General features: G+C 48.0%; 1 protein-coding gene across 4 annotated transcripts in view; it reads left to right on the top strand.

Moving 5' to 3' along the window:
• Window positions 1–27,686, top strand: part of LOC134957545 (vitamin D3 hydroxylase-associated protein-like) — a 171,116-nt gene that overhangs the window by 87,882 nt on the left and 55,548 nt on the right. For 2 of the 4 annotated variants that reach the window (XM_063939523.1, XM_063939522.1), the window contains exon 15: window positions 3,043–3,188. In XM_063939523.1, coding sequence (XP_063795593.1) covers window positions 3,043–3,188 — 146 coding nt within the window. Of the gene's footprint in view, window positions 1–1,397; window positions 1,595–3,042; window positions 3,189–24,021; window positions 24,242–27,686 lie in introns of those variants that run through there. The other 2 variants (XM_063939521.1, XM_063939524.1) reach the window with 2 other exon arrangements.

Here is a 27,686-nt window from a genome sequence, read left to right as displayed (position 1 = left end):
CTCTAAATACCCTGAGGTGAAGACACTACATACAACTACTAGTAAAGCCGTAATCAATTGCATGAAGTCAATCTTTGCAAGGCATGGTGTTCCTATGGAAGTGTTCACTGACAATGTTCCTCAGTTTTCCAGTGCTGAATTTGTCCATACTACGTCAAGTCTCCACTGTCCACGCTCAAATGGGTTGGTGGAAAGTTCAGTAAAAACTGTAAAGAGTCTCATGAAAAAAGCTCAAGAAGGTAAAGAAGATTTCTACAAAAGTCTTTTAATCTACCGCAGTACACCTTTACAGAATGGACTTTCTCCTGCACAAATGCTGATGGGAAGGAGGATTAGAGCAAATCTCCCGATACATGATGAACTGCTTAATACACATAACTCAGCGTTGGTCAGACTGAGTAAGGAACGTCAACAGGCAAAACAGAAACTGTTCCATGACAGGTGAGCAAAAAACGTTTCTGATCTAAAATCGGGTGATAAAGTCCGTCTCAGAGATCCCGAGAAAGGTATTCGGGTGCAGAAAGGTATTGTGCAAGCACAAGTAGCACCAAGATCTTATACTATACGTACAGAGCATGGAACGGAAGCAAGAAGAAATCAGGTGGATTTAAGATCTCAACCTAACCATAATGAAGACAACATGACTGAAGAATACCCTTCATCTGACATGTATGATGATCCTCATAATGGTGAACAAACCACGATTCTAGAAAGGTCCAACATGGTCGATGAAACACAGACTGTGTATGAAAGACCCAAAAGGGAAATACGCAGACCTGAGAGACTCATAGAAACGTGTTAGATGATGTTCTTAATATGACGTTATTAATTGTTGCATTGAAGCGTACAGGACTTATCTTTAAAGAAAAGAGGATGTGATGTTAGTGTATTAATATTTGTAGACACTCCCTTACTAATGGGTGTAAACCTGAATCTTTAGTGATGGTCCCTGGGACCAGGGGGATGCTGGGAAGTGGGTGGTCCAGTGTGCAGTGTGCCTGGAGTTTGATGGAATAAACAGCACAACAGTGAACTCGCATGTCTCTGTGTCCTGATGACTGGATTTACAAACGTATGAACAAAACAGGGGGTAGGGGCAGATAGGACATGGTGGGGGGAGGGGTTGGGTTGGATAGGGACTGGGGAGAAAGTGGAGTGGTTGGGGCAGTGGAGAGAGATGCAGATATTTTCAATATAGTTACCTCTCCCCTGCGTGACACGGACACAGGACATCCTTAAACCTGGTAGCTCCTGTGTGAGTAGTGCCAGTCTGCCCTCCTAATATAGTCCAGCCCTGGTGTCATTTTGATGGGCTTTTAACTAGTCTATAACATAATGTCATCACATAACTCACTCTGCACTGCAATATACTTACTGTATCTCCTGTACTTTACCAGCTAACTGAAAACAGTTATTACCTGGCAGCAGGGACCAGAGGTGCATGCAGACTCCCAATGTTCATCTACACGAAGGAAGGAAGAAACAACAGAATATTATTAATTCTAGTTATTAATGTTTACTGCAGTGCAAACTGTAACATCTTATACATTACGCAGAAACTTGTTACAGTCTGATCACAGCCTGGTGACACATGCCATTATGATAAATACTGTAACATAACCTCACTTCATTGGTCTTGTATCATGGTTCGAAAATGTTTCCAGGGCACTGCCCCCCCTTCCTCCCCCCATTCAGCACTAGTCCCAGCAGATGAGATCACAATTTAGAAGTTGCATCCACAGCCTGGATCCACACTCCTCTCTCTCCCCAGTCCTAAGTTGAATTCATACTTGCCTACTTTTGAAAAAGCATTTCAGGGAGATTGTGAAAGTAACACCTATCAGCGCGGACGTGTACTGCTACATCTGAGAGGCGTGTCATAAAAACGACTTAAATGTAAATGAGCCCCAAAGTTAATAAGATCTACTTGTTGAAAAACAGACACTGTATTTATCTGGACTTGTTTGTGTATTGTGTTTTGCAAGAGGTTCAATATACTATAAGTAGCCACGAGAGACCTAATTTAAAATGCATGTAGCCGTAGGGATCATTGTGCCTTATAATCTATACAGGGAAATGGCGCTGATGATCCCATTTGACTGTATGTATCTCTGATTTCTTTTTCCCCAAGAATGTAACTGCTGCTAGATAATTAGGGTAAGGGGCAATCGGGGAGATTGCTGGTCTATTCAGGGAGTGAGGGAGATTGCTACTATTTCAGGGAGTCTCCTGCAAAATGATGGAGGGTAGGCAACTATGGTTGAATTGTTAGCGGGGAGGTAATGATGGCACATACATGTATCTATTAGAAGTTTCTCTCTCTCTGTCTGTCTCTCTCTCTCTCTCTCTCCCATCTATATTTGCGTGATAACTCAGTATAATATCCCAGATATTATACTCTTTGAAACGTAAATCATGTTGTACCATTACATAGATGCCGACATTCCATGTAGGCAAAGTAGGGGTGTGGCGCGGCATGAGGGGTTTGTGAGGGGAGGCACGGCATGGGACCATGGTGCGGGACAGGGCCAGGGCGTGACAGCGTCATTACATCATCGTGACCCCTCCTCCATTGCACAATGCCAAGATTACCAGCATTGTGAGTCAGAGGGCGGCGCCACAGTGACGCCAGTCTGGGAGTGTCACCCAATTTTTGGGAGCCTCCTAGCCATTCCTGCATTCCCGGAGTGTAGGCAAGTATGATACCATTATTATATGGGTATCAAATCTAAGACCCAACTCAAACACAAGCCACAGACACCTACATAATTTAAGATCTGGTACACGATCTCATTTTGTAGAGGGTTTTGCACCCACAGTAAACTTGAGGTTCCATGTAAACTTGAGGTTCAGTGTGCAACACTGACCGAAGACATATGGCATCTAAATTACTAAATTATTAGCATTAACATTTATGTAAATGGCACTAGCATAGTCCACAGCGCAGTACAATTGCAATGAATTGGGTATTAGACAGATAAAGCTTTAAGAGGGCGCCACCTGGAAGCTTAAAATAAATGAACAATCTCTCTTATCTCTCAGCTCCTCTCTCCTGCACAATGTTGTACAATTTATTAAATTATCCGGCTGGAGTCATTCCTGTTGGTTCCGTCACTGCGGAGGACGAGGAAGAGCTGAAACATTACAGAGGTTACAGCAATGATCCCTGGGACAAGCTGTATAAGAAGGTAATCATTAGTATGGTGTGTGATATGAAACCCTGCTCATGGGCAAATGTGGGGGGGCTCAAACTTTTGGCAAGTGGCTCAAATTTAAGGGACAGGGCAGAGCTGCTGCACATGCCCATTGGTAGCAGTTTTTTCTACCAAGTTTGGTGTGTGTGTGTGGATCCAAGCCCTCAAACATTGCACTGGAACAGAGAGCTGCCAGGAAGATGAAACAGGAGCCTTACCATGAGATGGGAGAATGTGTGTCTAGAAAGTGCAGTACTGGTATGTTTGTGTTTTTTATTTTATTTATTGTGGTGACCACTTATTTATAGTATTAAAATAAGCTTCATACAGCCTATACTATAGAAGTGATGCAATCAATTTGCCGGCTCCAGGCACATTCCAATAGAGCGATCGAACAGGGTGCCACACTTAATGGGCGCTGCTAGTTCTGGCCGCCCATTAAGTGTGGCCACACTACTCAGTACACCCCCTCCCCGCGCACCGGACCGTGAGCCAATCGGAGCTCGCGGACCGGCAGCTAAGGCTCCTGATTAGCTGCCGGACTGCAAGCTTTGATTGGCTCGTGGACTGGCGCCTAATTAGAGCTAGACACAGCAGACGGAGACTGCGGGGCATACCATGTGTATCTGGCACTGCTGCGGGGCATACCATGTGTATCTGGTACTGCTGCGGTGCATTTCATGTGTATCTGGCACTGCTGGGGGGGGGGCATATCATGAATCTGGCACTGCTGGGGGGACATATCATATGTATCTGGCACTGCTGGGGGGGGCATATCGTGTGTTTGGCACTACTGGGGGTGTATGTGTCTGGCACTGCACTACTCGGGTCATTATGTGTATCTGACACTATACTGGAGACATTATGTGTAAGGAACACTACAGTGGCTGTTATGTGTAAGGCTGCTAATTGTGTGTGTGTGTGTGTGTGTGTGTGTGTGTGTGTGTGTATAGAGGGAGTGTGAAAATATATGTATTTATAGTCTGATAATATGAAGTTGCGAGGCCATGCCCACTTTTCCAGGAGTGGGGTGTTTAGATTTCTTTTTTTGCTCAGGGTGCTAGTAAGCCTGGAGACGGCCCTGTACCGGCTGACGGGATCCCGGTGGTCTGGATACCGCCGTCGGAATCTCAACATCTGACAATGCTGACAGAGGGCCTATTCCCACTCGTGGGTGTCCATGGCACCCATAGAGTGAGAATAGAACCTGTTGCAAGTGCAGCATGCCACTGAGCCCACAAGGGGACTCGTACAGTACCACTCGCCCCGCTGCCGGCATTCTGGCGGGCGGCATGCCGCTGTCGGGATCATGACAGCTGGCATCCCGCCCGCTGGTAAATAGTATGTATTCCCTATAGACCATCTATAGTGTGAAATATTAATACTGTTTTCCATACAGCATCCACTGTATAAAAACACCACTGTGTACATTAATGTCCAGGGTCATTACTAGGTTCTTCGACCACTTCCCCAAACACCTACATTTGCTCCACTGTTTTGCAGAAATTTTGGATTGCATTTGGAAACCCCCCTCTAGAAATCCTGCATTTGCCACTGCTGGTGGTCGGGATGACGGCAGGCACATAACCATCACCGGCATCCTGACCCTGAAAATGTCGACAAGGGATGGGGTAATTATTTTACCCCTCCCTTAACCCGCTTGGGGTGGCAGCTAGGGCTATGGCTAACCCCCCTTCTATCAGAATCAGAACCAGCTTTACTGGCCAGGTATACTTGCATATACTAGGAATTTGTCTTCGGTTTGCTATATAACAGCTAAGTAGGTAACAGATAAGCAGGTGAAGGGGGGGCAAGTAAAGTCATACAGACAGGTATACCGTAGGGACAAAAGTGAGTTACATGTACGTCTAGTTAGTCAATGTTCGGGAGCTCAGCAGGCGGACAGCTTGGGGAAAGAAACTTTTGAGGCTTCTGGTGGACCCGGCGGGGATGGCCCCTGAAGGAAGCAAGTTAAACATGCTGTGACCAGGGTGTAGCTGGTCATTTACTATCTTCGTTGCCCGCTTTTTAGCTCTGGACAGGTACAGGTCCTGGACTGAGGGAAGGTCGGCCCTGATCTTCTCTGCGGTTCCACCTTTTGAAGCCTGCATCTGTTCCTCGCGTTGCCTGAGGAAAAACAACCTCTGCTGCGCTTTCCCGGCAGTGGCGTCGGCGTTGGACCCCCATTTAAGGTCCCGGGAGATTGTGGTCCCTAGAAACTTGAAGGAGTCCACTAGCAATACCACACTGTCAGCAATCGTTAGCGGAGGTGCACTAGCTGACTTCTTCCTGAAATCCACTATCCTCACGACAGTTTTGAGGGGGTTGTGCTCAAGGTTGTTGTGGGTGCACCACTGGGCCAACCAGTCTACTTCCCGTCTATAGGCCGTTTCGTCCCCGTCCTTGATGAGGCCGATGACAGTGGTGTCGTCGGCGAATTTGATGATCTTTACTGATTGCGCCTCTGAGGTGCTCAAAAAAATAAAGAACACTAAAATAACACATCCTAGATCTGAATGAATGCAATATTCTAATTAAATACTTTGTTCTTTACATAGTTGAATGTGCTGACAACAAAATCACACAAAAATTATCAATGGAAATCAAATTTATTAACCCATGGAGGTCTGGATTTGGAGTCACCCTCAAAATTAAAGTGGAAAAACACACTACAGGCTGATCCAACTTTGATGTAATGTCCTTAAAACAAGTCAAAATGAGGCTCAGTAGTGTGTGTGGCCTCCACGTGCCTGTATGACCTCCCTACAACCCACACAAGTGGCTCAGGTAGTGCAGCTCATCCAGGATGGCACATCAATGCGAGCTGTGGCAAGAAGGTTTGCTGTGTCTGTCAGCGTAGTGTCCAGAGCATGGAGGCGCTACCAGGAGACAGGCCAGTACATCAGGAGACGTGGAGGAGGCCGTAGGAGGGCAACAACCCAGCAGCAGGACCGCTACCTCCACCTTTGTGCAAGGAGGAACAGGAGGAGCACTGCCAGAGCCCTGCAAAATGACCTCTAGCAAGCCACAAATGTGCATGTGTCTACTCAAACGATCAGAAACAGACTCCATGAGGGTGGTATGAGGGCCCGACGTCCACAGGTGGGGGTTGTGCTTACAGCCCAACACCGTGCAGGACGTTTGGCATTTGCCAAAGAACACCAAGATTGGCAAATTTGCCACTGGCGCCCTGTGCTCTTCACAGATGAAAGCAGGTTCTGACTGAGCACATGTGAGACGTGACAGAGTCTGGAGACGCCAAGGAGAACGTTCTGCTGCCTGCAACATCCTCCAGCATGACCGGTTTGGCAGTGGGTCAGTAATGGTGTGGGGTGGCATTTCTTTGGGGGCCGCACAGCCCTCCATGTGCTCGCCAGAGGTAGCCTGACTGCCATTAGGTACCGAGATGAGATCCTCAAACCCCTGTGAGACCATATGCTGGTGCGGTTGGCCCTGGGTTCCTCCTAATGCAAGACAATGCTAGACCTCATGTGGCTGGAGTGTGTCAGCAGTTCCTGCAAGATGAAGGCATTGATGCTATGGACTGGTCCGCCCGTTCCCCAGACCTGAATCCAATTGAGCACATCTGGGACATTATGTCTCGCTCCATCCACCAACGCTACGTTGCACCACAGACTGTCCAGGAGTTGGCGGATGCTTTAGTCCAGGTCTGGGAGGAGATCCGTCAAGAGACCATCCGCCACCTCATCAGGAGCATGCCCAGGCATTGTAGGGAGGTCATACAGGCACGTGGAGGCCACACACACACTACTGAGCCTCATTTTGACTTGGTTTAAGGACATTACATCAAAGTTGGATCAGCCTGTAGTGTGTTTTTCCACTTTAATTTTGAGGGTGACTCCAAATCCAGACCTCCATGGGTTAATAAATTTGATTTCCATTGATCATTTTTGTGTCGATTTTGTTGTCAGCACATTCAACTATGTAAAGAACAAAGTATTTAATAAGAATATTTCATTCATTCAGATCTAGGATGTGTTATTTTAGTGTTCCCTTTATTTTTTTGAGCAGTGTATATTGAAGGCCGAGCTGAAATCGACAAACAGGACCCTCGCGTAGGTACCGGGAATGTCTAGATACTGTAGAATGTAGCGCAGGCCCAGGTTGACTGCATCCTCGACACACCGATTCGATCGATAGGTGAACTGTAGGGGGTCCAGTTGAGGACCAGTCACAGTTTTCAGGGGATACAAAACCAGACGCTCGAACGTTTTCATGACAGCAGACGTTAGTGCTATCGGCCTGTAGTTGTTCAGGTTCGTGATAGAGGGTTTCTTGGGGACCGGGACGATAGTGGACCTTTTGAGGCAGGAAGGGACTTTCTGTAACTCCAGCGATTTGTTGAAGATCTTGCTGAATATGGGGGCGAGCTGACCCGCACATGCTCTCAAGGCAGCTGGTAACAATCCGTTAAGACCCAGAGCTTTCCTGGGTTTGGCCCTTTTGAATAGTGCCTCCATCTCTTGGGCGACTTGCAGTGCCTGGAGTTGGCCGTCGGTGTTCGGGGCATCGTAGAGGTGATTGTTTTGTGAACCTGCAATAAAAGTGGTTCAGCTCGTCTGCTAGGTCTTGGTGCATGGTGGTGGACTTTCATGTTTTATTGTAGTTGGTTATTGATTGCATTCCTTTCCATACAGATACAGGGTCATTGGTGGAGAGATCGTTTGTTAGCTTGTCCGAGAACTGCTTTTCTCTTACATCCTAGAGCAGGGGTGGGGAACCTCCGGCCCGCGGGCCGTATAAGGCCTGCAAAGCAGTTTGGTCCGGCCCACCAGCTTGTGTCAGTGAGACACGCTGCCGCTCAGTCCGGCGGCAGCGTGTCTCAGCTGTCAGAACAGGGAGGAGAGCGCGGCTGTCGGGTGGGAGCGGCGGCGTGTATGACTTGAAACTAGCCGCCGGTTCGTGAGCCAATCAGAGCTCGCGGACCAACAGCCAATCAGAAGCCGCGGCTGCCGGTCCGCGAGCTCTGATTGGCTCTCGAACCGGCCCAACATAGCCGCGCTCTCCTCCGTGTCCCGCCGAAAGCAGCACGGTAAGCAGCACGGAGGGGAGGGGGGGGGGGGGGGCAGGGCATCTGTATACCTGGCACTGGGGCGGCATCTGTATACCTGGTACTGTGGGGGGCATCTATATACCTGGTACTGTGGGGGGCATCTGTATACCTGGCACTGTGGGGGGCATCTGTATACCTGGCACTGTGGGGGGCATTTGTATACCTGGCACTGTGGGGGGCATCTGTATACCTGGCACTGTGGGGGGGATCTGTATACCTGGCACTGTGGGGGGGCATCTGTATACCTGGCACTGTGGGGGGGCATCTGTATACCTGGCACTGTGGGGGGCATCTGTATACCTGGCACTGTGGGGGGCATCTGTATACCTGGCACTGTGGGGGGCATCTGTATACCTGGCACTGTGGGGGGCATCTGTATACCTGGCACTGTGGGGGGCATCTGTATACCTGGCACTGTGGGGGGCATCTGTATACCTGGCACTGTGGGGGGCATCTGTATACCTGGCACTGTGGGGGGCCTCTGTATACCTGGCACTGTGGGGACCTCTGTATACCTGGCACTGTGGGGACCTCTGTATACCTGGCACTGTGAGGGGCATTTGTTTACCTGGCACTGTGAGGGACATCTGTATACCTGGCACTGTGAGGGACATCTGTATACCTGGCACTGTGGGGGCATCTGTATACCTGGCACTGTGGGGGCATCTGTATACCTGGCACTGTGAGGGGCATCTGTATACCTGGCACTGTGAGGGGCATTTGTATACCTGGCACTGTGGGGGCATCTGTATACCTGGCACTGTGGGGGCATCTGTATACCTGGCACTGTGAGGGACATCTGTATACCTGGCACTGTGGGAGCATCTGTATACCTGGCACTGTGGGGGCATCTGTATACCTGGCACTGTGGGGGCATCTGTATACCTGGCACTGTGGGGGCATCTGTATACCTGGCACTGTGGGGGCATCTGTATACCTGGTACTGTGGGGGCATCTGTATACCTGGTACTGTGGGGGCATCTGTATACCTGGTACTGTGCGGGGCATTTGTATACCTGGCACTGTGGGGGCATCTGTATACCTGGCACTGTGGGGGCATCTGTATACCTGGCACTGTGGGGGCATCTGTATACCTGGCACTGTGGGGACATCTGTATACCTGGCACTGTGGGGACATCTGTATACCTGGCACTGTGGGGACATCTGTATACCTGGCACTGTGGGGGCATCTGTATACCTGGCACTGTGGGGGCATCTGTATACTTGGCACTGTGGGGGCATCTGTATACCTGGCACTGTGGGGGCATCTGTATACCTGGCACACTGAGGGGCATCTGTATACCTGGCACTGTGGGGGCATCTGTATACCTGGTACTGTGGGGGCATCTGTATACCTGGTACTGTGCGGGGCATTTGTATACCTGGTACTGTGAGGGGAATTTGTATACCTGGCACTGTGGGGGCATCTGTATACCTGGCACTGTGGGGGCATCTGTATACCTGGCACTGTGGGGGCATCTGTATACCTGGCACTGTGGGGACATCTGTATACCTGGCACTGTGGGGACATCTGTATACCTGGCACTGTGGGGACATCTGTATACCTGGCACTGTGGGGACATCTGTATACCTGGCACTGTGAGGGGCATTTGTATACCTGGCACTGTGAGGACATCTGTATACCTGGCACTGTGGGGACATCTGTATATACCTGGCACTGTGAGGGGCATTTGTATACCTGGCACTGTGGGGACATCTGTATACCTGGCACTGTGAGGGGCATTTGTATACCTGGCACTGTGGGGGCATCTGTATACCTGGCACTGTGAGGGCCATCTGTATACCTGGCACTGTGGGGCCATCTGTATACCTGGCACTGTGGGGGCATCTGTATACCTGGCACTGTGGGGGGCATTTGTATACCTGGCACTGTGAGGGGCATTTGTATACCTGGCACTGTGAGGGACATTTGTATACCTGGCACTGTGGGGGCAATTGTAGATCTGGCACCGCACTATTGGGGGCATATGTGTATCACGTCCTATTTTAACTGGCCACACCCATTTTTTGGTGCGCGCGCCTCCGGCGCGCACACACAGTGCCTCTAAGGGGCAGACCAACTGGGGGGCAGGGTAATTTTTTAAGTTGAGAATTTTTGTATGGCCCCCGAAGGATTTGATAAATATCCAAATGGCCCTCGGTAGAAAAAAGGTTTCCCACCCCTGTCCTAGAGGATACTGGGGTCCACATTAGTACCATGGGGTATAGACGGGTCCACTAGGAGCCATGGGCACTTTAAGAAATCAATAGTGTGGGTTGGTTCTTCCCCCTATGCCCCTCCTACCAGACTCCGTTTAGAAAATGTGCCCGGAGGAGCCGGTCACGCTTTGGAGAGCTCCTGAGTTTTCTACGTTTATTTTTAATGTTTGTTATTTTCAGTCGGGGCTGCTTGGGCAACAGCCTAATTGCTTCGTGGGACTTAGGGGAGAGAACGGCCCAACTTCCTTAGAGTTAATGGTCCCGTTTCTCTGCTGACAGGACACTGAGCTCCTGAGTGAGCCATTCGCAAGCCCCACCATGGTGCAGCGTATCCTCCCGCAGCACGCCGCCACCCCCTAACAGAGCCTGAAGACAGAAGAGTGGTGAGTACGGCGCCGGCAACCCGCTAACCGGGACGGGAATGGCGGCACTAGGGTAGGAGCACAGCTCTGAGTACAGCGTGTGTCTTCTGGGGAGGCTCAGAAGACGCACGCTGCGGCGGGGCACGCTGAGCCACCTATGATACCCACACTGGCCACACAAAAGCGTACTCTGGCCCAAATCATGCAGGGGGATACTGATCCTGATAAGTCTGATCCAGAGGAGGGTGAAGTGGACGTGGGGAATGCTGGCCTGTCACAGGAAATACAGGCCCTCATTGATGCTATCAGGACTTTCCTGCACATTCCTGACAAGACAGAGGAGGTGGAAGAGGAATATTTTAATACTAAAAAGAAATCCTCAGCTACTTTCTCCGCTTCAAAGGAATTAAACACTCTTTGAAGAAGCGTGGGTAAACCCTGACAAGAAATTTCAGATCACTAAACAGTTGATTTCCTCATTTCCTTTTCCTTCAGATGATAGGAAGAAATGGGAAAACCCGCCAATTGTGGACGCATCTATATCCAGGTTATCGCGTAAGATAGTCTTACCGGTTCCCGGGTCGGTGTCCTTAAAGGATACAGCCAGGGCCGGTGCTAGGGTGTCCGGCGCCCTCCTGCAAACAATAAATTTGCGCCCTCCCTCCCATATGGAATAAAGGGACAGTGCCCGCCAAAGGGGCGTGGTCTCACATGGAAGGGGCGTGGCCACATAATAGTATCCCCAATTCAAATTACGTCACACAGTATCACAATAGTATTCACATTATACCACACGTAGTGCCTGATTCATATTGCACCCGATAGTTGTGTACCTAATTCACATTACGATACACAGTAGTGCTCCTTATACACAATACCCACAGTAGTGTCCCTTATACAAATAACACCCGCAGTAGTAGTGCCACACAAAATGCCCACAATGATAGCGTGCCTAACACACAACGTCCACAGTAGTAGTGCCACACAGAACGCCCACAGTAGTAGTGCCACACAGAACGTCCACAGTAGTAGTGCCACACAGAACGTCCACAGTAGTAGTGCCACACAGAACGTCCACAGTAGTTGTGCCACACAGAACGCCCACAGTAGTAGTGCCACACAGAACGCCCACAGTAGTAGTGCCACACAGAACGCCCACAGTAGTAGTGCCACACAGAACGCCCACAGCAATAGTGCCACACAGAACGCCCACAGCAATAGTGCCACACAGAACGCCCACAGCAATAGTGCCACACAGAACGCCCACAGCAATAGTGCCACACAGAACGCCCACAGTAGTAGTGCCACACAGAACGCCCACAGTAGTCGTGCCACACCGAGCGCCCACAGTAGTCATGCCACACAGAACGCCCACAGTAGTCGTGCCACACCGAGAGCCCACAGTAGTCATGCCACACAGAACGCCCACAGTAGTCGTGCCACACCGAGCGCCCACAGTAGTCATGCCACACAGAACGCCCACAGTAGTCGTGCCACACCGAGAGCCCACAGTAGTCATGCCACACAGAACGCCCACAGTAGTTGTGTCACAAATAACGCTCACAGTAGTCGTGCCACAGAGCGCCCACAGTAGTTGTGCCACACAGAGCGCCCACAGCAATAGTGCCCCACAGAGCACCCACAGTAGACATGCCACACATAATGCCCACAGCAGTAGTGATCCACAAAGCGCCCACAGGCTACTAGTGCCACATAGAATGCCCACAGAAGTAGTGCAACAATTAATGAACCTTACACTTAAGTAAACCGGAGGGGAGATAGAGGTGGTGTGCGTTACATACCGCACACAGATCCGTGGAGAGTGCTGCCGACGCCGCTGTCTAAAGTGCAGTGGGGAGGAGGAAGGGAGCCGGAGGGACCAAGCCGGAGCCGCGCTTCACGGTGCTGAGCTGGAGAGCACCGGCTCTGTGCGGGAGTGTGCTGCTGGCGCCGCTGCCTAAAGTGCAGTGGGGAGGAGGGCAGGCCCGAAACCAGGAGTTTTGTCACCCGGGGTAAGCCATTAACTTGTTGTGTGTGCATATATATATATAACTCCACAAGGGCAAAGGGGATAGCTACTGTAGGCATTTTCACACTTTTTACTACGATGCTGAAGTTAGCTTCTTATTCGGCCAGCTTCTTATTCACTTCTTATTCAAGCTCTAGCATCTTATTCACTTCTTATTCGAACTCCAGCTTCTTATTCAGATCATTCAGTTTTGCAAGAGTTAATGAGTCTTGGGTAACAAATTTGACACCTGAAATCAACAGAGTAGGTTCCCTTACATATGACGCAGTTGTATTTTGCTTGGCCCAACGCTGTTTTGGGCATGAAATACACTGGCAAAGTGGGCACACACACCATATTTTGCCATTTTGAATAAGTAGCTGTAGTTTAGCAAGGGTTAACTAGTCTTGGGCCACAAATTTGACCCCCAAAAACAGAGGGTGGTCACTTACATAAGACGCAGTTGTATTTTGCCTGGCCCAACGCTGTTTTGGGCATGAAATACACTGGCAAAGTGGGCACACACACCATATTTTACCATTTTGAATAAGTAGCTGTCGTTTTGCAAGGGTTAACCAGTCTTGGGCCACAAATCTGACACCTGAAATCAACAGAGGGTTGTCACTTACATATGACGCAGTTGTATTTTGCTTGGCCCAACGCTGTTTTGGGCATGAAATACACTGGCAAAGTGGGCACACACACCATATTTTGCCATTTTGAATAAGTAGCTGTAGTTTAGCAAGGGTTAACTAGTCTTGGGCCACAAATTTGACCCCCAAAAACAACAGAGGGTGGTCACTTACATATGACGCAGTTGTATTTTGCCTGGCCCAACGCTGTTTTGGGCATGAAATACAGTACACTGGCAAAGTGGGCACACACACCATATTTTGCCATTTTGAATAAGTAGCTGTAGTTTAGCAAGGGTTAACTAGTCTTGGGCCACAAATTTGACCCCCAAAAACAACAGAGGGTGGTCACTTACATATGACGCAGTTGTATTTTGCCTGGCCCAACGCTGTTTTGGGCATGAAATACACTGGCAAAGTGGGCACACACACCATATTTTACCATTTTGAATAAGTAGCTGTAGTTTAGCAAGGGTTAACTAGTCTTGGGCCACAAATTTGACCCCCAAAAACAACAGAGGGTGGTCACTTACATATGACGCAGTTGTATTTTGCCTGGCCCAACGCTGTTTTGGGCATGAAATACACTGGCAAAGTGGGCACACACACCATATTTTACCATTTTGAATAAGTAGCTGTAGTTTTGCAGGGGTTAACCAGTCTTGGGCCACAAATCTGACACCTGAAATCAACAGAGGGTGGTCACTTACATATGACGCAGTTGTATTTTGCTTGGCCCAACGCTGTTTTGGGCATGAAATACACTGGCAAAGTGGGCACACACACCATATTTTACCATTTTGAATAAGTAGCTGTAGTTTAGCAAGGGTTAACTAGTCTTGGGCCACAAATTTGACCCCCAAAAACAACAGAGGGTGGTCACTTACATATGACGCAGTTGTATTTTGCCTGGCCCAACGCTGTTTTGGGCATGAAATACAGTACACTGGCAAAGTGGGCACACACACCATATTTTGCCATTTTGAATAAGTAGCTGTAGTTTAGCAAGGGTTAACTAGTCTTGGGCCACAAATTTGACCCCCAAAAACAACAGAGGGTGGTCACTTACATATGACGCAGTTGTATTTTGCCTGGCCCAACGCTGTTTTGGGCATGAAATACACTGGCAAAGTGGGCACACACACCATATTTTACCATTTTGAATAAGTAGCTGTAGTTTAGCAAGGGTTAACTAGTCTTGGGCCACAAATTTGACCCCCAAAAACAACAGAGGGTGGTCACTTACATATGACGCAGTTGTATTTTGCTTGGCCCAACGCTGTTTTGGGCATGAAATACACTGGCAAAGTGGGCACACACACCATATTTTGCCATTTTGAATAAGTAGCTGTAGTTTTGCAAGGGTTAACCAGTCTTGGGCCACAAATCTGACACCTGAAATCAACAGAGGGTGGTCACTTACATATGACGCAGTTGTATTTTGCCTGGCCCAACGCTGTTTTGGGCATGAAATACACTGGCAAAGTGGGCACACACACACTATATTTTACCATTTTGAATAAGTAGCTGTAGTTTTGCAAGGGTTAACCAGTCTTGGGCCACAAATCTGACACCTGAAATCAACAGAGGGTGGTCACTTACATATGACGCAGTTGTATTTTGCTTGGCCCAACGCTGTTTTGGGCATGAAATACACTGGCAAAGTGGGCACACACACACACCATATTTTACCATTTTGAATAAGTAGCTGTAGTTTAGCAAGGGTTAACTAGTCTTGGGCCACAAATTTGACCCCCAAAAACAACAGAGGGTGGTCACTTGAATGTGACCCACTTGTATTTTGCTTGGCCCAATGTTTTGGGCATGAACTACACTGGGAAAGTGGGCACACACCATATTTTACCATTTTGAATAAGTAGCTGTAGTTTAGCAAGGGTTAACTAGTCTTGGGCCACAAATTTGACCCCCAAAAACAACAGAGGGTGGTCACTTACATATGACGCAGTTGTATTTTGCCTGGCCCAACGCTGTTTTGGGCATGAAATACACTGGCAAAGTGGGCACACACACCATATTTTACCATTTTGAATAAGTAGCTGTAGTTTTGCAAGGGTTAACCAGTCTTGGGCCACAAATCTGACACCTGAAATCAACAGAGGGTGGTCACTTACATATGACACAGTTGTATTTTGCTTGGCCCAACGCTGTTTTGGGCATGAAATACACTGGCAAAGTGGGCACACACACCATATTTTGCCATTTTGAATAAGTAGCTGTAGTTTTGCAAGGGTTAACCAGTCTTGGGCCACAAATCTGACACCTGAAATCAACAGAGGGTGGTCACTTACATATGACGCAGTTGTATTTTGCTTGGCCCAACGTTGTTTTGGGCATGAACTACACTGGGAAAGTGGGCACACACACCATATTTTACCATTTTGAATAAGTAGCTGTAGTTTAGCAAGGGTTAACTAGTCTTGGGCCACAAATTTGACCCCCAAAAACAACAGAGGGTGGTCACTTACATATGACGCAGTTGTATTTTGCCTGGCCCAACGCTGTTTTGGGCATGAAATACACTGGCAAAGTGGGCACACACACACCATATTTTACCATTTTGAATAAGTAGCTGTAGTTTTGCAAGGGTTAACCAGTCTTGGGCCACAAATCTGACACCTGAAATCAACAGAGGGTTGTCACTTACATATGACGCAGTTGTATTTTGCTTGGCCCAACGCTGTTTTGGGCATGAAATACACTGGCAAAGTGGGCACACACACACCATATTTTACCATTTTGAATAAGTAGCTGTAGTTTACCAAGGGTTAACTAGTCTTGGGCCACAAATTTGACCCCCAAAAACAACAGAGGGTGGTCACTTGAATGTGACCCACTTGTATTTTGCTTGGCCCAGTGTTGTTTTGGGCATGAAATATACTGGCAAAGTGGGCACACACACCATATTTTACCATTTTGAATAAGTAGCTGTAGTTTTGCAAGGGTTAACTAGTCTTGGGCCACAAATCTGACACCTGAAATCAGCAGAGGGTGGTCACTTACAAATGACTGCAATAATGAATAAGTAGCTGGGGAGGGTCAGTCAAGCCAGATGACCTCTCCTTAAAGCAACAGTCTAAGTTATCAACATTCACTATATATATATTTAACATACTATCCCTTTAAACAAGGAAACTCATGAATTACACAGGTTCTGTGGCTGCTGACTTCAAGCCTGCATTTCACTTTGTTTTAATCAGCCACAGAACCTGTGCAATCTGAGTTTCACAATTTATTTATTTTTCTGTAGCGGGGTACACTGCAGTGACGTGCGGTGGGGTGAGGCAGGTGAGGATGAGCCTTTCTGGTGCAGTTTTATTGTTTGTAATAATTTCTGCATTGTACCTGTGACTGTGTGTGCGCCAATAGCTGCTGTTTGGTTCTTATTCCATGTATCTCTCCCTATATTCTGTACCCTGAGGGGGCTATGTAAGTCAGGATCATAAATATATATATATATATGTGTATGTATATATATATATATATATATATATATATATATATATATATATAGATATATAGATATATATATAGATATATAGATATACATAGATATATAGAGAGAGAAAGAGAGAGATTCACAGGAAATACTACATCGGTATCTTTTTCTGTCTATTTCAGTCACCATATACTGCTTAAATCCTCTGTTTGTGTTCTGCATCTGCAGTCACACTCCACAGGGGGTTTCTGTCAGGTAGTGCGTCTGGCTATGTTGTACTGTTACGCCCTAAGTCTACGTTTCTATATTATGTCTGCATCACAGGGCGAGAGATCCATGGCGAATCCTGCGTCATGCAGTGCTGACGCCGAGGATTTATCTAAGGAAAATATTCCAGCTGAGGGTCGAAGTACCGGGGGCTATGTACCCTTCAGTCAGCCTGTAGCACTGGTGGCTTACCAAGAACCACCTTGGACTGCCTTTTCTAATGTGCTGACTATGCTAATAACGAGACTTACGCCCCCTGTGGGACCTCCTGTGCCATTACAGCCACATATTGTCCCTGCAGTTAATCCGCCTTGGGCAGATATGCTGTCAACTCATGTACAGCAATTAAATCGGTCTCTGGTTAAACAAAAACCTAACCCTCGCCCCCCCTAAGACCAAAGGGTAATCTAAGCGGACAATTACCTCCTCACAATCCACGCATGTTACGGATACTTCATCACATGAAGATGGGCGTATACACTGACCCCACAGACACTGATGCAGATGCTTCTGATGGGTAATCTATTTCACAGGTGGATGTTCTTGACTTCCTTGAGGCTATCAGGCTGATTCTTTTGATGATGAATCTGCACCTCAAGATACGTCTAAGAAACCTGATAAGTTCAAACGTCAGAAGGTCACTAAATTAATTTTGCACCATTCTGACCATTTAGTTGACATACGTCAGGAATCCTGGGAGTCTCCAGGAAAGAAATTTGCCCTCTCTAAGAAAATGCTAGCTCATTATCCCCTCGCTGCAGAGTTAAGTATGAATTGGGAAACTTTGCCACCAGTGGACTTGCATGTCTGGTCTGTGGATCCAGACTCTAAAAAAACCTTGGAGGTTATCCCTTTTAAGGGAGACATCCTTTTTGGGGAAGATTTGAACAAAATTGTTGCTGACTTAGCGTCTGCTACAACTGCATGTATGACGTGTACTAATCCTTCCGCTCCGAAGGCTAAAAGTACCACTTTTCATTCCTTTCTACCTCCAAGTAAAGCAAAGGGTCAGGCGTACTGAAAACAGGCTTACACTTCCAAAACCTCTAAGCCCAAACCTAAACGTTCCTGGGTGGCCCGTCAGCCTGCTTCTAAACCAGAAAAGACTGCTGCATGATGGGGTGGGCCTCCCCTTGGGGGATCCCAGGGTGGGAGGCCGACTTCTAAGGTTCGCACAGGTATGGTTACGGACCACTTCAAATGACTGGGTAAGGGAAGTCGTCACTCACGGATACGCTATCTCTTTCAAGAAATGTCCCCCTTGCCAGTTTTGCTTGACAAACATCCCCTCAGACCCGGTAAAAGCAAAAACTCTCCATTTGGTGGTACAATCCCTTCTGGACACAGGAGTGATAGTAACGGTGCCTCTGGCTCAGAGAGGCAGGGGGTACTATTCAACGTTGTTCCTAGTTCCGAAACCAAATGGATCCTCCCGACCTATTCTAAACCTCAATTCTTTGAACAATTTTGTGAAGGTTTCCAAGTTCCGTATGGAAACCCTTCACTCTATTGTTCTGGCTTTGGAGCCCATGGACTATATGGTATCTATGGACACACAGGAAACTTACCTACATATACCTATTGCCATATCATATCAACAAAACCTGCGGTTTGCTATTGGCAACCTACATTATCAATTCCAGGCCTTACCTTTTTGCCTGACCACGGCTCCACAAATCTTCAACAAGGTCATGGCAGTTATGACTGCCCTACTCCGCTGTTAGGGTATCAGGATCCCAACAGGTCTGGACGATTTGTTTATCCTGGGAAACTCCCCAGAGGTTCTCCTCCGTCATCTGGAACTGACGGTCCAATTTCTGCAAGCCCACGGGTGGCTCATCAACTGGAAGAAATCCTCCCTGGTCCCTGCTCAAAGCATGGTGCACCTGGGGGCATTGTTGGACACACTCAACCAACGGTTGTTCTTGTCTCAGGAGAAGGTCCTGAAGCGTCAGGACAGTATACAATACTTCCTTTCTCGCCCACGAGTGTCGATACACTCGGCGATGCAAGTACTAGGCCTCATGGTGTCGGCTTTGGACATGGTGGAGTATGCTCAGTTTCACTCTCGCCCTCTGCAGAAGCTAATCCTTGCCAAGTGGGACTGCCTGCCTCACAGGATCAGATCTCGCATGATATCCTTGACTCCAGAGGTTCGTCTGTCACTGACCTGGTGGCTACAGGACAAACAATTGAGCAGGGGTCGTCCCTTCTGGATCTCCAACTGGGTCCTTCTGACGACGGATGCCAGTCTGCGGGGTTGGGGTGCAGTGTTGGAACTACATTCTCTTCAGGGTCGGTGGACCAGGTAGGAATCTCTCCTCCCGATAAATATTCTGGAGTTGCGGGCAGTGTTCAATGCTCTGAAACTTGCCCTGACTCTGGTGCAGAACAGGCCTTTTCAAGTACAATTGGACAATGCTACCACGGTGGCGTACATAAACCATCAAGGCGGCACTCGAAGCCGCATGGCAATGTTGGAAGTGTCAAAGATCCTTCACTGGGCGGAACGCCATCTGCCAGCCATATCGGCAGTGTTCATTCTGGGGGTCCTCAACTGGAAAGTGGACTTCCTCAGTCGTCAGGACATACACGCCAGAGAGTGGAGCCTTCATCCTGAAGTATTTCAACTCCTAGTAGACAAGTGGGGTCTACCAGATGTAGACCTGATTGCGTCTCGACACAATGACAAGGTTACGGTCTTCGGAGCAAGAATAAGGGATCCTCAAGCAGCGTTCGTAGACACACTGGCAATTCCATGGAACTTTCGGCTGCCGTACGTGTTCCCTCCGGTGTCACTCCTGCCCAGGGTAATAAGGAAGTTCAAGCAAAAAGGAGGAATCCTACTTCTACTCGCTCCAGCATGTCCCAGAGTACATTGCTTCTCAGACCTACAGGGTCTCTCGATAGAGCGTCCTCTTCTACTTCCACAATGCCCAGACCTCCTAGTTCAGGGCCCCTGTGTCTACCAGGATTTGTCCCGTCTGGCTTTGACAGCGTGGCTCTTGAAGCTTCCGTCCTGAGTGCCAAAGTTTTTTCTGAGGTGGTCATTCAAACGATGTTGAAAGCCTGTAAACCAGCTTCGGCTCGGATTTATTATAGAGTCTGGAATTCTTACTTCACCTGGTCTGCAGCTAAGAATTATGATGCATACAAGTTCAGTACTGCAAAACTTTTGGCATTCCTGCAACAGAGCCTGGACTTAGGCCTTCGTCTAGCCTCCCTCAATGTTTATATTTCAGCCTTGTCGATATGGATTCAGAGAAAAATTGCGTCTCTGCCTGACGTTCATACTTTCACTCAGGGTGTTCTAAGGATTCAACCTCCCTATGTCCCTTCTGTGACACCTTGGGATTTGTCTGTTGTTCTAGATGCCCTGCATGAGGCTACGTTTGAACCTCTTAAGTCTGTGGACCTTAAGTGGCTTACGCTTAAGGTTTTGTTTTTGCTGGCTATTGCGTCTGCTAGACGGGTTTCGGACTTGGGTGCCTTGTCATGTTGGTTACACTTTTTGATTTTTCACTGTGACCGTGCGATTCTTAGAACTCGCCCTGGTTATTTACCTAAGGTAGTGTCATCATTCCACCTTAGCCAAGAGATTGTGGTTCCGGCCTTTATCTCTCCTGATTTGTCCTCCAAAGAGCGGTATTTGGATGTGGTACGGGCTCTCTGTATCTACGTGAAGAGAACCGCTTCCATTAGGAGATCGGATTCTCTATTTGTTCTTTTTGGTTTTCATAAACGTGGCTGGCCTGCTAATAAGCAGAACTTGGCCAGATGGATTAGAATGGTGATTGCACAAGCTTATGTACAGGCTGGTCTTCCAGCTCCTGCAACTATCAAGGCCCATTCTACTCGGGCTGTTGGACCTTCTTGGGCGGCCTGCCGTGGCTCCTCCCTCGAAAAATTGTGCAAGGCGGCTACGTGGTCCTAAGTGAACACGTTCATTAGGTTCTATGCCTTTGATTATTCCGCCTCCCTGGATGCTTCCTTTGGACGCGAGTTTCTTGTGCCCGCTACACTGCATCCCCACCCATGAGGAACTGCTTTAGGACATCCCCGATGTTATTCCCTGTGGAATACTAGTGTACCCAGCTGCAGAAAAGGAGATTTATGGAAAGAACTTATCCTTTGTTAAATCTCTTTCTGCGAGGTACACTGGATTCCATAGGGCACCCACCCTGACACACTTAGCTTCTTTGGGTTTGTATGGCATTAGCCGCTGGTACCTTCTCCTGTTGTGAGAATGTGGGCCTGTGTGGCTACTAACTGTTGTCGTATCTTTTACCTGCTACTGCATTGGACTGGTTAACAAAACGGAGCTCCTGTGCATGCAGGCGGGGTTATAGAGGAGGCAGTGCAAGGCATCCTGGGAACAGTCGAAGCTTTAGCCTATTGGTGCCTCGGATCAATATCCAACTCTACACCCCAATGTTATTCCCTGCGGAATCCAGTGTACCTCGCAGAAAGAGATTTAACAAAGTTAAGTTCTGAAAATAAATCTCCTTATTATCAGATTCTTATATAGCGCAGCAAATTCCGTTGAACTTTACAATTGTAAACAACTGTGAAAAAACAAAACTGGGTAAAAACAGATATAAGGTAGGAAAAATGTACAAACAAAGACTAGTTAACCCTTGCAAAACTACAGCTACTTATTCAAAATGGCAAAATATGGTGTGTGTGCCCACTTTGCCAGTGTATTTCATGCCCAAAACAGCGTTGGGCCAAGCAAAATACAACTGCGTCATATGTAAGTGACAACCCTCTGTTGATTTCAGGTGTCAGATTTGTGGCCCAAGACTGGTTAACCCTTGCAAAACTACAGCTACTTATTCAAAATGGCAAAATATGGTGTGTGTGCCCACTTTGCCAGTGTAGTTCATGCCCAAAACAACGTTGGGCCAAGCAAAATACAACTGCGTCATATGTAAGTGACCACCCTCTGTTGATTTCAGGTGTCAGATTTGTGGCCCAAGACTGGTTAACCCTTGCAAAACTACAGCTACTTATTCAAAATGGTAAAATATGGTGTGTGTGCCCACTTTGCCAGTGTATTTCATGCCCAAAACAGCGTTGGGCCAGGCAAAATACAAGTGGGTCATATGTAAGGAAACCTACTCTGTTGATTTCAGGTGTCAAATTTGTTACCCAAGACTCATTAACCCTTGCAAAACTGAATGATCTGAATAAGAAGCTGGAGTTCGAATAAGAAGTGAATAAGAAGCTAGAGCTTGAATAAGAAGTGAATAAGAAGCTGGCCGAATAAGAAGCTAACTTCAGCCTCGTCTTTTTACTTGTATTTTTTAATTTATTTGGGCTACAGATAAAGATAAAATAATACCTCTGTTATATCATCTGAGGTGGATCGCACCTGGGAGCCTGACACGGATGCTTCCCGGGTGCAACCCGCCTCAGGCCCTTTTCCCACCGCAGATTCCGACTTGGCATATTGCCGGGTTGGTGACATTGCTGGTGACGCAGCGGGGGCGGCACTTGGAGATCACATGATCTCTAAGCGCTGCCTGTACATACACTGTGAACAGGAGCCGGGTTGCATCGACCCGGCTCCCAGTTTGCACAGCACAGCTTGCCGGGTTGAACCCGGGTTCACCCCTGCAAGCTACCTGGAGTTGGTATACCAGGTCAATCGACCCGGATTATTCCAACTGGGCCCTTTTACAGCAACCAGCAACATGGGTTATGCGTGCTCATGTCCAATAACCTGTGTTACTAGCTGGCGGTGTAAAAGGGGTATACAATAATAACTCAGACATTGATACATACATGAAATCACACACCTATACAAATACATGCTGTCACACACCTAAAAACATACACGCACACATACATTCTCTCACATACATACATACATATAATCACACACCTGTATAAATACATATATAGTGACACATATACATACAGTGACATACCAGCACACATACAGCTATGTAGTCACACACCTATTCACATACAGTCACACACAAGCAAACATTTATACACACCGATAGCAGTCACACACACATACAGTGCCCTTCCCTGAGTCACACTCACTGTTTTGGCCATGCTGCTGCTAACATCCCCTCCATTCTCCCATGCTGCTGGCAACTGGCAGTGGCAAGGCACTCTGTAGTACAGTGCCGTCTAGCCCCGCCCCCTTTTCGGACCTCGGGTAACTTCTTAGTTTACAGTGCACTGCCGGAAGAGGGGGGTGGTGAAAGTCTGGGGTAACTTGTCCCCTACCTCTGCCCCCTCAATCCTGTTCAGCTGATCACTGCAAGATGAAACTGAAAGTAAACTACAGCTCCCGGCAGCAAGGGCTGCTGGGAGATGTAGTTTTTGTTCAGTTTCATCTCGACGGCTGCTGCATAGGGAGGGGAGCGTTAGGGGGGATCGGCGCCCTCTCCTATCAGGCGCCCAGGTGACATGCCTCCCTAGCCACGGCCATGAGGAGGTGGTGGAAACAGGAGGGGGCCGGAGCCGCACTTCACGTTGCCTGCGTCTGTCATACAGTGTGACAGACGCAGCAGCAACCAGGAGCCAGCAGCAACAGCAGAGCGGGGAGAGCGCCTCTTCCGACCTGCGCCTCCCTGCCTTGCACGAGCTGCTGAGCGGTTAGCGCCGGCTCTGGATACAGCTGACCACAAGATTGAGACCACTCTCAAATCTCTATAAACGTCCGCTGGGGTGGCCCAGAGACCCACTATTGCTTGTGCATGGATCACTCGGGCCATTGCTAAATAGTCAGGTAATCTGATTTATGGTTTGGATTCCTTAACCAGGGATGATATTATTTTACTCTTGCAGCATATCCAAGATTCTGCTAACTTTATGGTGGAAGCCTTAAAAGAAGTTGGTTTACTCAACGCATGTACTTCTGCCATGGCAGTGTTGGCATGCAGGGCCTTGTGGCTACGACAATGGACTGCGGATGCACAGTCCAGAAAGGGCTTGGAAAGCCTACCGTTCATGAGAGAGGCTCTTTTTGGAGATGAACTGGATAAGTGGATATCCAAGGCTACGGCGGGTAAGTCTACCTATCTTCCTTCCGCAGCTACACCAGCTAGGAAAACCTACTCTGCTCCTACTCTGCAGTCCTTTCGGACAGAGCAGAGCTATTGTACTATATTATATATATTATTGATGTATTATTGTTTTATTGGCTTGAATTTTAATAAAATATATACAAGTGATATGTGGAATTAGATTTAAAAGTAGGGAAGAAAAAAAAAGGGCTATTTTAGCTAAAGAAAAATCCAGATAAAATTAATGAATAAAAGTATTTTATTAAGAAATCTATTAGCGCTGTCTGTTTTTTCTTTTTTTTTTTGAGCATATTGTACTGAGGGGGTAGAGAAGTCCCCCTATCTACAGTGAGCTGCTTGCAGATTTCTTTGATTGCTTGTTTGATTGACCCTTTGGAAACGGTATAGCATAAACATACGTATTAATTACTAATTGTCAACCAGCGCTAAGGGGCCACTTTATTGTGTCTTTTGTCTGTTGTCTTCTTGCCAGGATCCCTGGGTCAAAGATCGTGTCGCACAGGGATTCAGACTGGAGTTTCAGGAACTCCCACTTCCCAGATTCTTAAAATCTGGCTTACCAGCTTCTCTAGAAGCAAGTTTGACCTTACAGGCAGCAATTAAAAAACTGGTACAGACTCGGGTCCTCCCGAAACGGGGAGTGAACATAATACCGTACCTGGACAACCTGCTGATAAAAGCACCATCCAGGGAGAGGTTGTTGGACAGCATTGACCTCTCAACCCGCCTACTCCAGGATCACGGGTGGATTTTGAACCTACCAAAATCCCACCTGGAACCAACACAGGGGCTTCCGTTCCTGGGGATGATACTGGATACGGAGGCACAGAAGGTATTCCTTCCATTGGAAAAGGCATTGGTAATCCAGTCAATGTTGCGGGATGTCCTGAAACCATCTCGGATACCGGTGCATCTATGCATTCGCCTTCTGGGAAAAATGGTAGCCGCCTACGAGGTGCTACAGTACGGAAGGTTCCATGCAAGGCCCTTCCAGCTGGACCTGTTGGATAAGTGGTCCGGATCCAATCTTCACATGCACCAGAGGATACGTCTGTCCCCAAAAGCCAGGATCTCCCTTCTGTGGTGGCTTCAGACGTCTCACCTGACCGAAGGTCGCCGGTTCAGGATTCAAAATTGGATTCTGCTAACTACCGACGCAAGCCTCAGAGGATGGGGAGCAGTCACCCAAGGGGAGCAGTTCCAAGGAAGATGGTCAGGTCAGGAAGCCATTCTTCCGATCAACATTCTGGAACTCGGGTACATATACAACGCCCTTCTTCAGGCATCGCATCTTCTTCAAGATCAAGCCATTCAGGTTCAGTCGGACAATGTGACGGCTGTAACGTACATAGGGGGTCATTCCGAGTTGATTGCTAGAGAAAAATGTTCGCAGCAATTAAGTGCAAGCTGCACTTCTGCACATGCGTATGTGGCGTAGTGCGCATGCGCAACATACTTTCACAACGGCCGATGTACTTTTACACACGGTCTAGCGACGCTTTTCAGTCGCAATGCCAGCCGCAGAGTGATTGACAGGAGAGGGGCGTTTCTGGGTGTCAACTGACCGTTTTCAGGGAGTGTTCGAAAAAACGCAAGCATGGCTGGGCGAACACAGGGCGTGTTTGTGACATAAAATCCGGAACTGAACAGTCTGAAGTGATCACAAGCTAGGAGTAGGTCTGGATCTACTCTGAAACTGCACAATTATTTTTTTGTAGCCGCTCTGCGATCCTTTCGTTTGCACTTCTGCTAAGCTAAAATACACTCCCAGAGGGTGGCGGCTTAGCTTTTTGCACGGCTGCTAAAAACTGCTAGCGAGCGATCAACTCGGAATGACCCCCATAAACTGACAGGGAGGAACGAAGAGCAGAGCTGCGATGTCAGATGTAACAAGAATTCTCCTCTGGGCAGAAAGACACGCAGTGACGCTGTCTGCAATCTTCATTCTGGGAGTAGACAACTGGGAAGCAGACTTACTCGGCATACACGACTTCCACCTAGGAGAGTGGGGCCTTCACCCACAGGTGTTCGAGTCATTGACATGTTGGTGGGGGATTCCACAGATAGACATGATGGTCTCTCGTCTCAACAAGAAGCTGAAGCGCTAGTGTTCCAGGTCGAGGGACCCACAAGCAGTGGCGGTGGACGCTCTGGTGACTCCATGGCTTTACCAGATGATTTATGTGTTCCCACCTCTTCCACTGATTCCAAGAATTCTCAAAAGAATAAAAAGGAAAAAGGTTCAAGCAATTCTCATTGCTCCAGATTGGCTGAGAAGGGCCTGGTACGCGGATCTACTGGGGTTGCTCCTGGAGGACCCGTGGCCTCTACCTCTGCGAGAGGATCTTCTGCAGCAGGGGCCGTTTGTCTATCAAGACTTACCGCGGCTACGTTTGACAGCATGGAAGTTGAGCGTCCGATTTTAGCCCGAAAAGGCATTCTGAACAAGATTATTCCAACCCTGATCTAAACATTACCACCGTATTTGGAAAAAATGTCTTGTGTGAAAACAGGAAATTTCCTGCAGTGGAATTTCAACTGGGACGTTTTCTCCTTTTTCTGCAGTCAGGCGTGGATGTGGGCCTACGTTTTGGCTCCTTGAAAGTCCAGATTTCGGCCTTCTCCATTTTCTTCCAGAAACATTTGGCTTCCCTTCCTGAGGTTCAGACATTCTTGAAGGGTGTTCTGCGCATCCTACCGCCCTTTGTGCCTCGCACGGCACCTTGGGATCTTAACGTGGTGTTGCGTTTTCTGCAATCGGACTGGTTTGAACCTTTTACAGGAGGTGGACCTTAAGTTTCTTACGTGGAAGACTGTTACACTGTTGGCCTTGGCTTCCGCAAGGCGTGTGTCCGAACTCGGGGTGTTGTCTTACAAAAGCCCCTGTTTGATTTTTCGTGAGGATAGAGCTGAACTCAGAACTCGTCAGCAATTTCTTCCTAAGGTGGTGTCTGTGTTTCTTATCAACCAACCTATTGTGGTTCCGGTGTTTACTGACACCTCTGCTACCTCTAAATCCCTGGATGTGATAAGGGCTTTGAGGATCTACATGAAGAGGACGGCTCGTCACAGAAAATCTGACTCGCTGTTTGTTCTCTATGATCCCAAGAAAATTGGGTGTCCTGCTTCAAAGCAGTCTACCGCTTTCTGGATCAGACTTGCTATCCAGTAGGCTTAATTATCGGCAGGATTGCTGGTTCCGAAAGTACAGGCCCACTCTACTAGGTCTGTGGGTTCTTCCTGGGCGGTTGCCTGGGGTGTCTCGACTTTACAGCTCTGCCGAGCAGCTACTTGGTTGGGATCGAACACGTTTGCTAGGTTCTACAAGTTCGATACTTTGGCCGCTGAGGACCTTCAGTTTGCTCAATCAGTTCTGCAAGAACCTCAGCACTCTCCCACCCGGTTTGGGAGCTTTGGTACATCCCC

This window comes from Pseudophryne corroboree, chromosome 9 (genome assembly GCF_028390025.1).
Source record: "Pseudophryne corroboree isolate aPseCor3 chromosome 9, aPseCor3.hap2, whole genome shotgun sequence".
NCBI lineage: Eukaryota > Metazoa > Chordata > Amphibia > Anura > Myobatrachidae > Pseudophryne > Pseudophryne corroboree.
The sequence above is the reverse complement of the archived record's forward strand: the minus strand, read 5'-3'. Positions and strand labels throughout refer to the sequence as shown.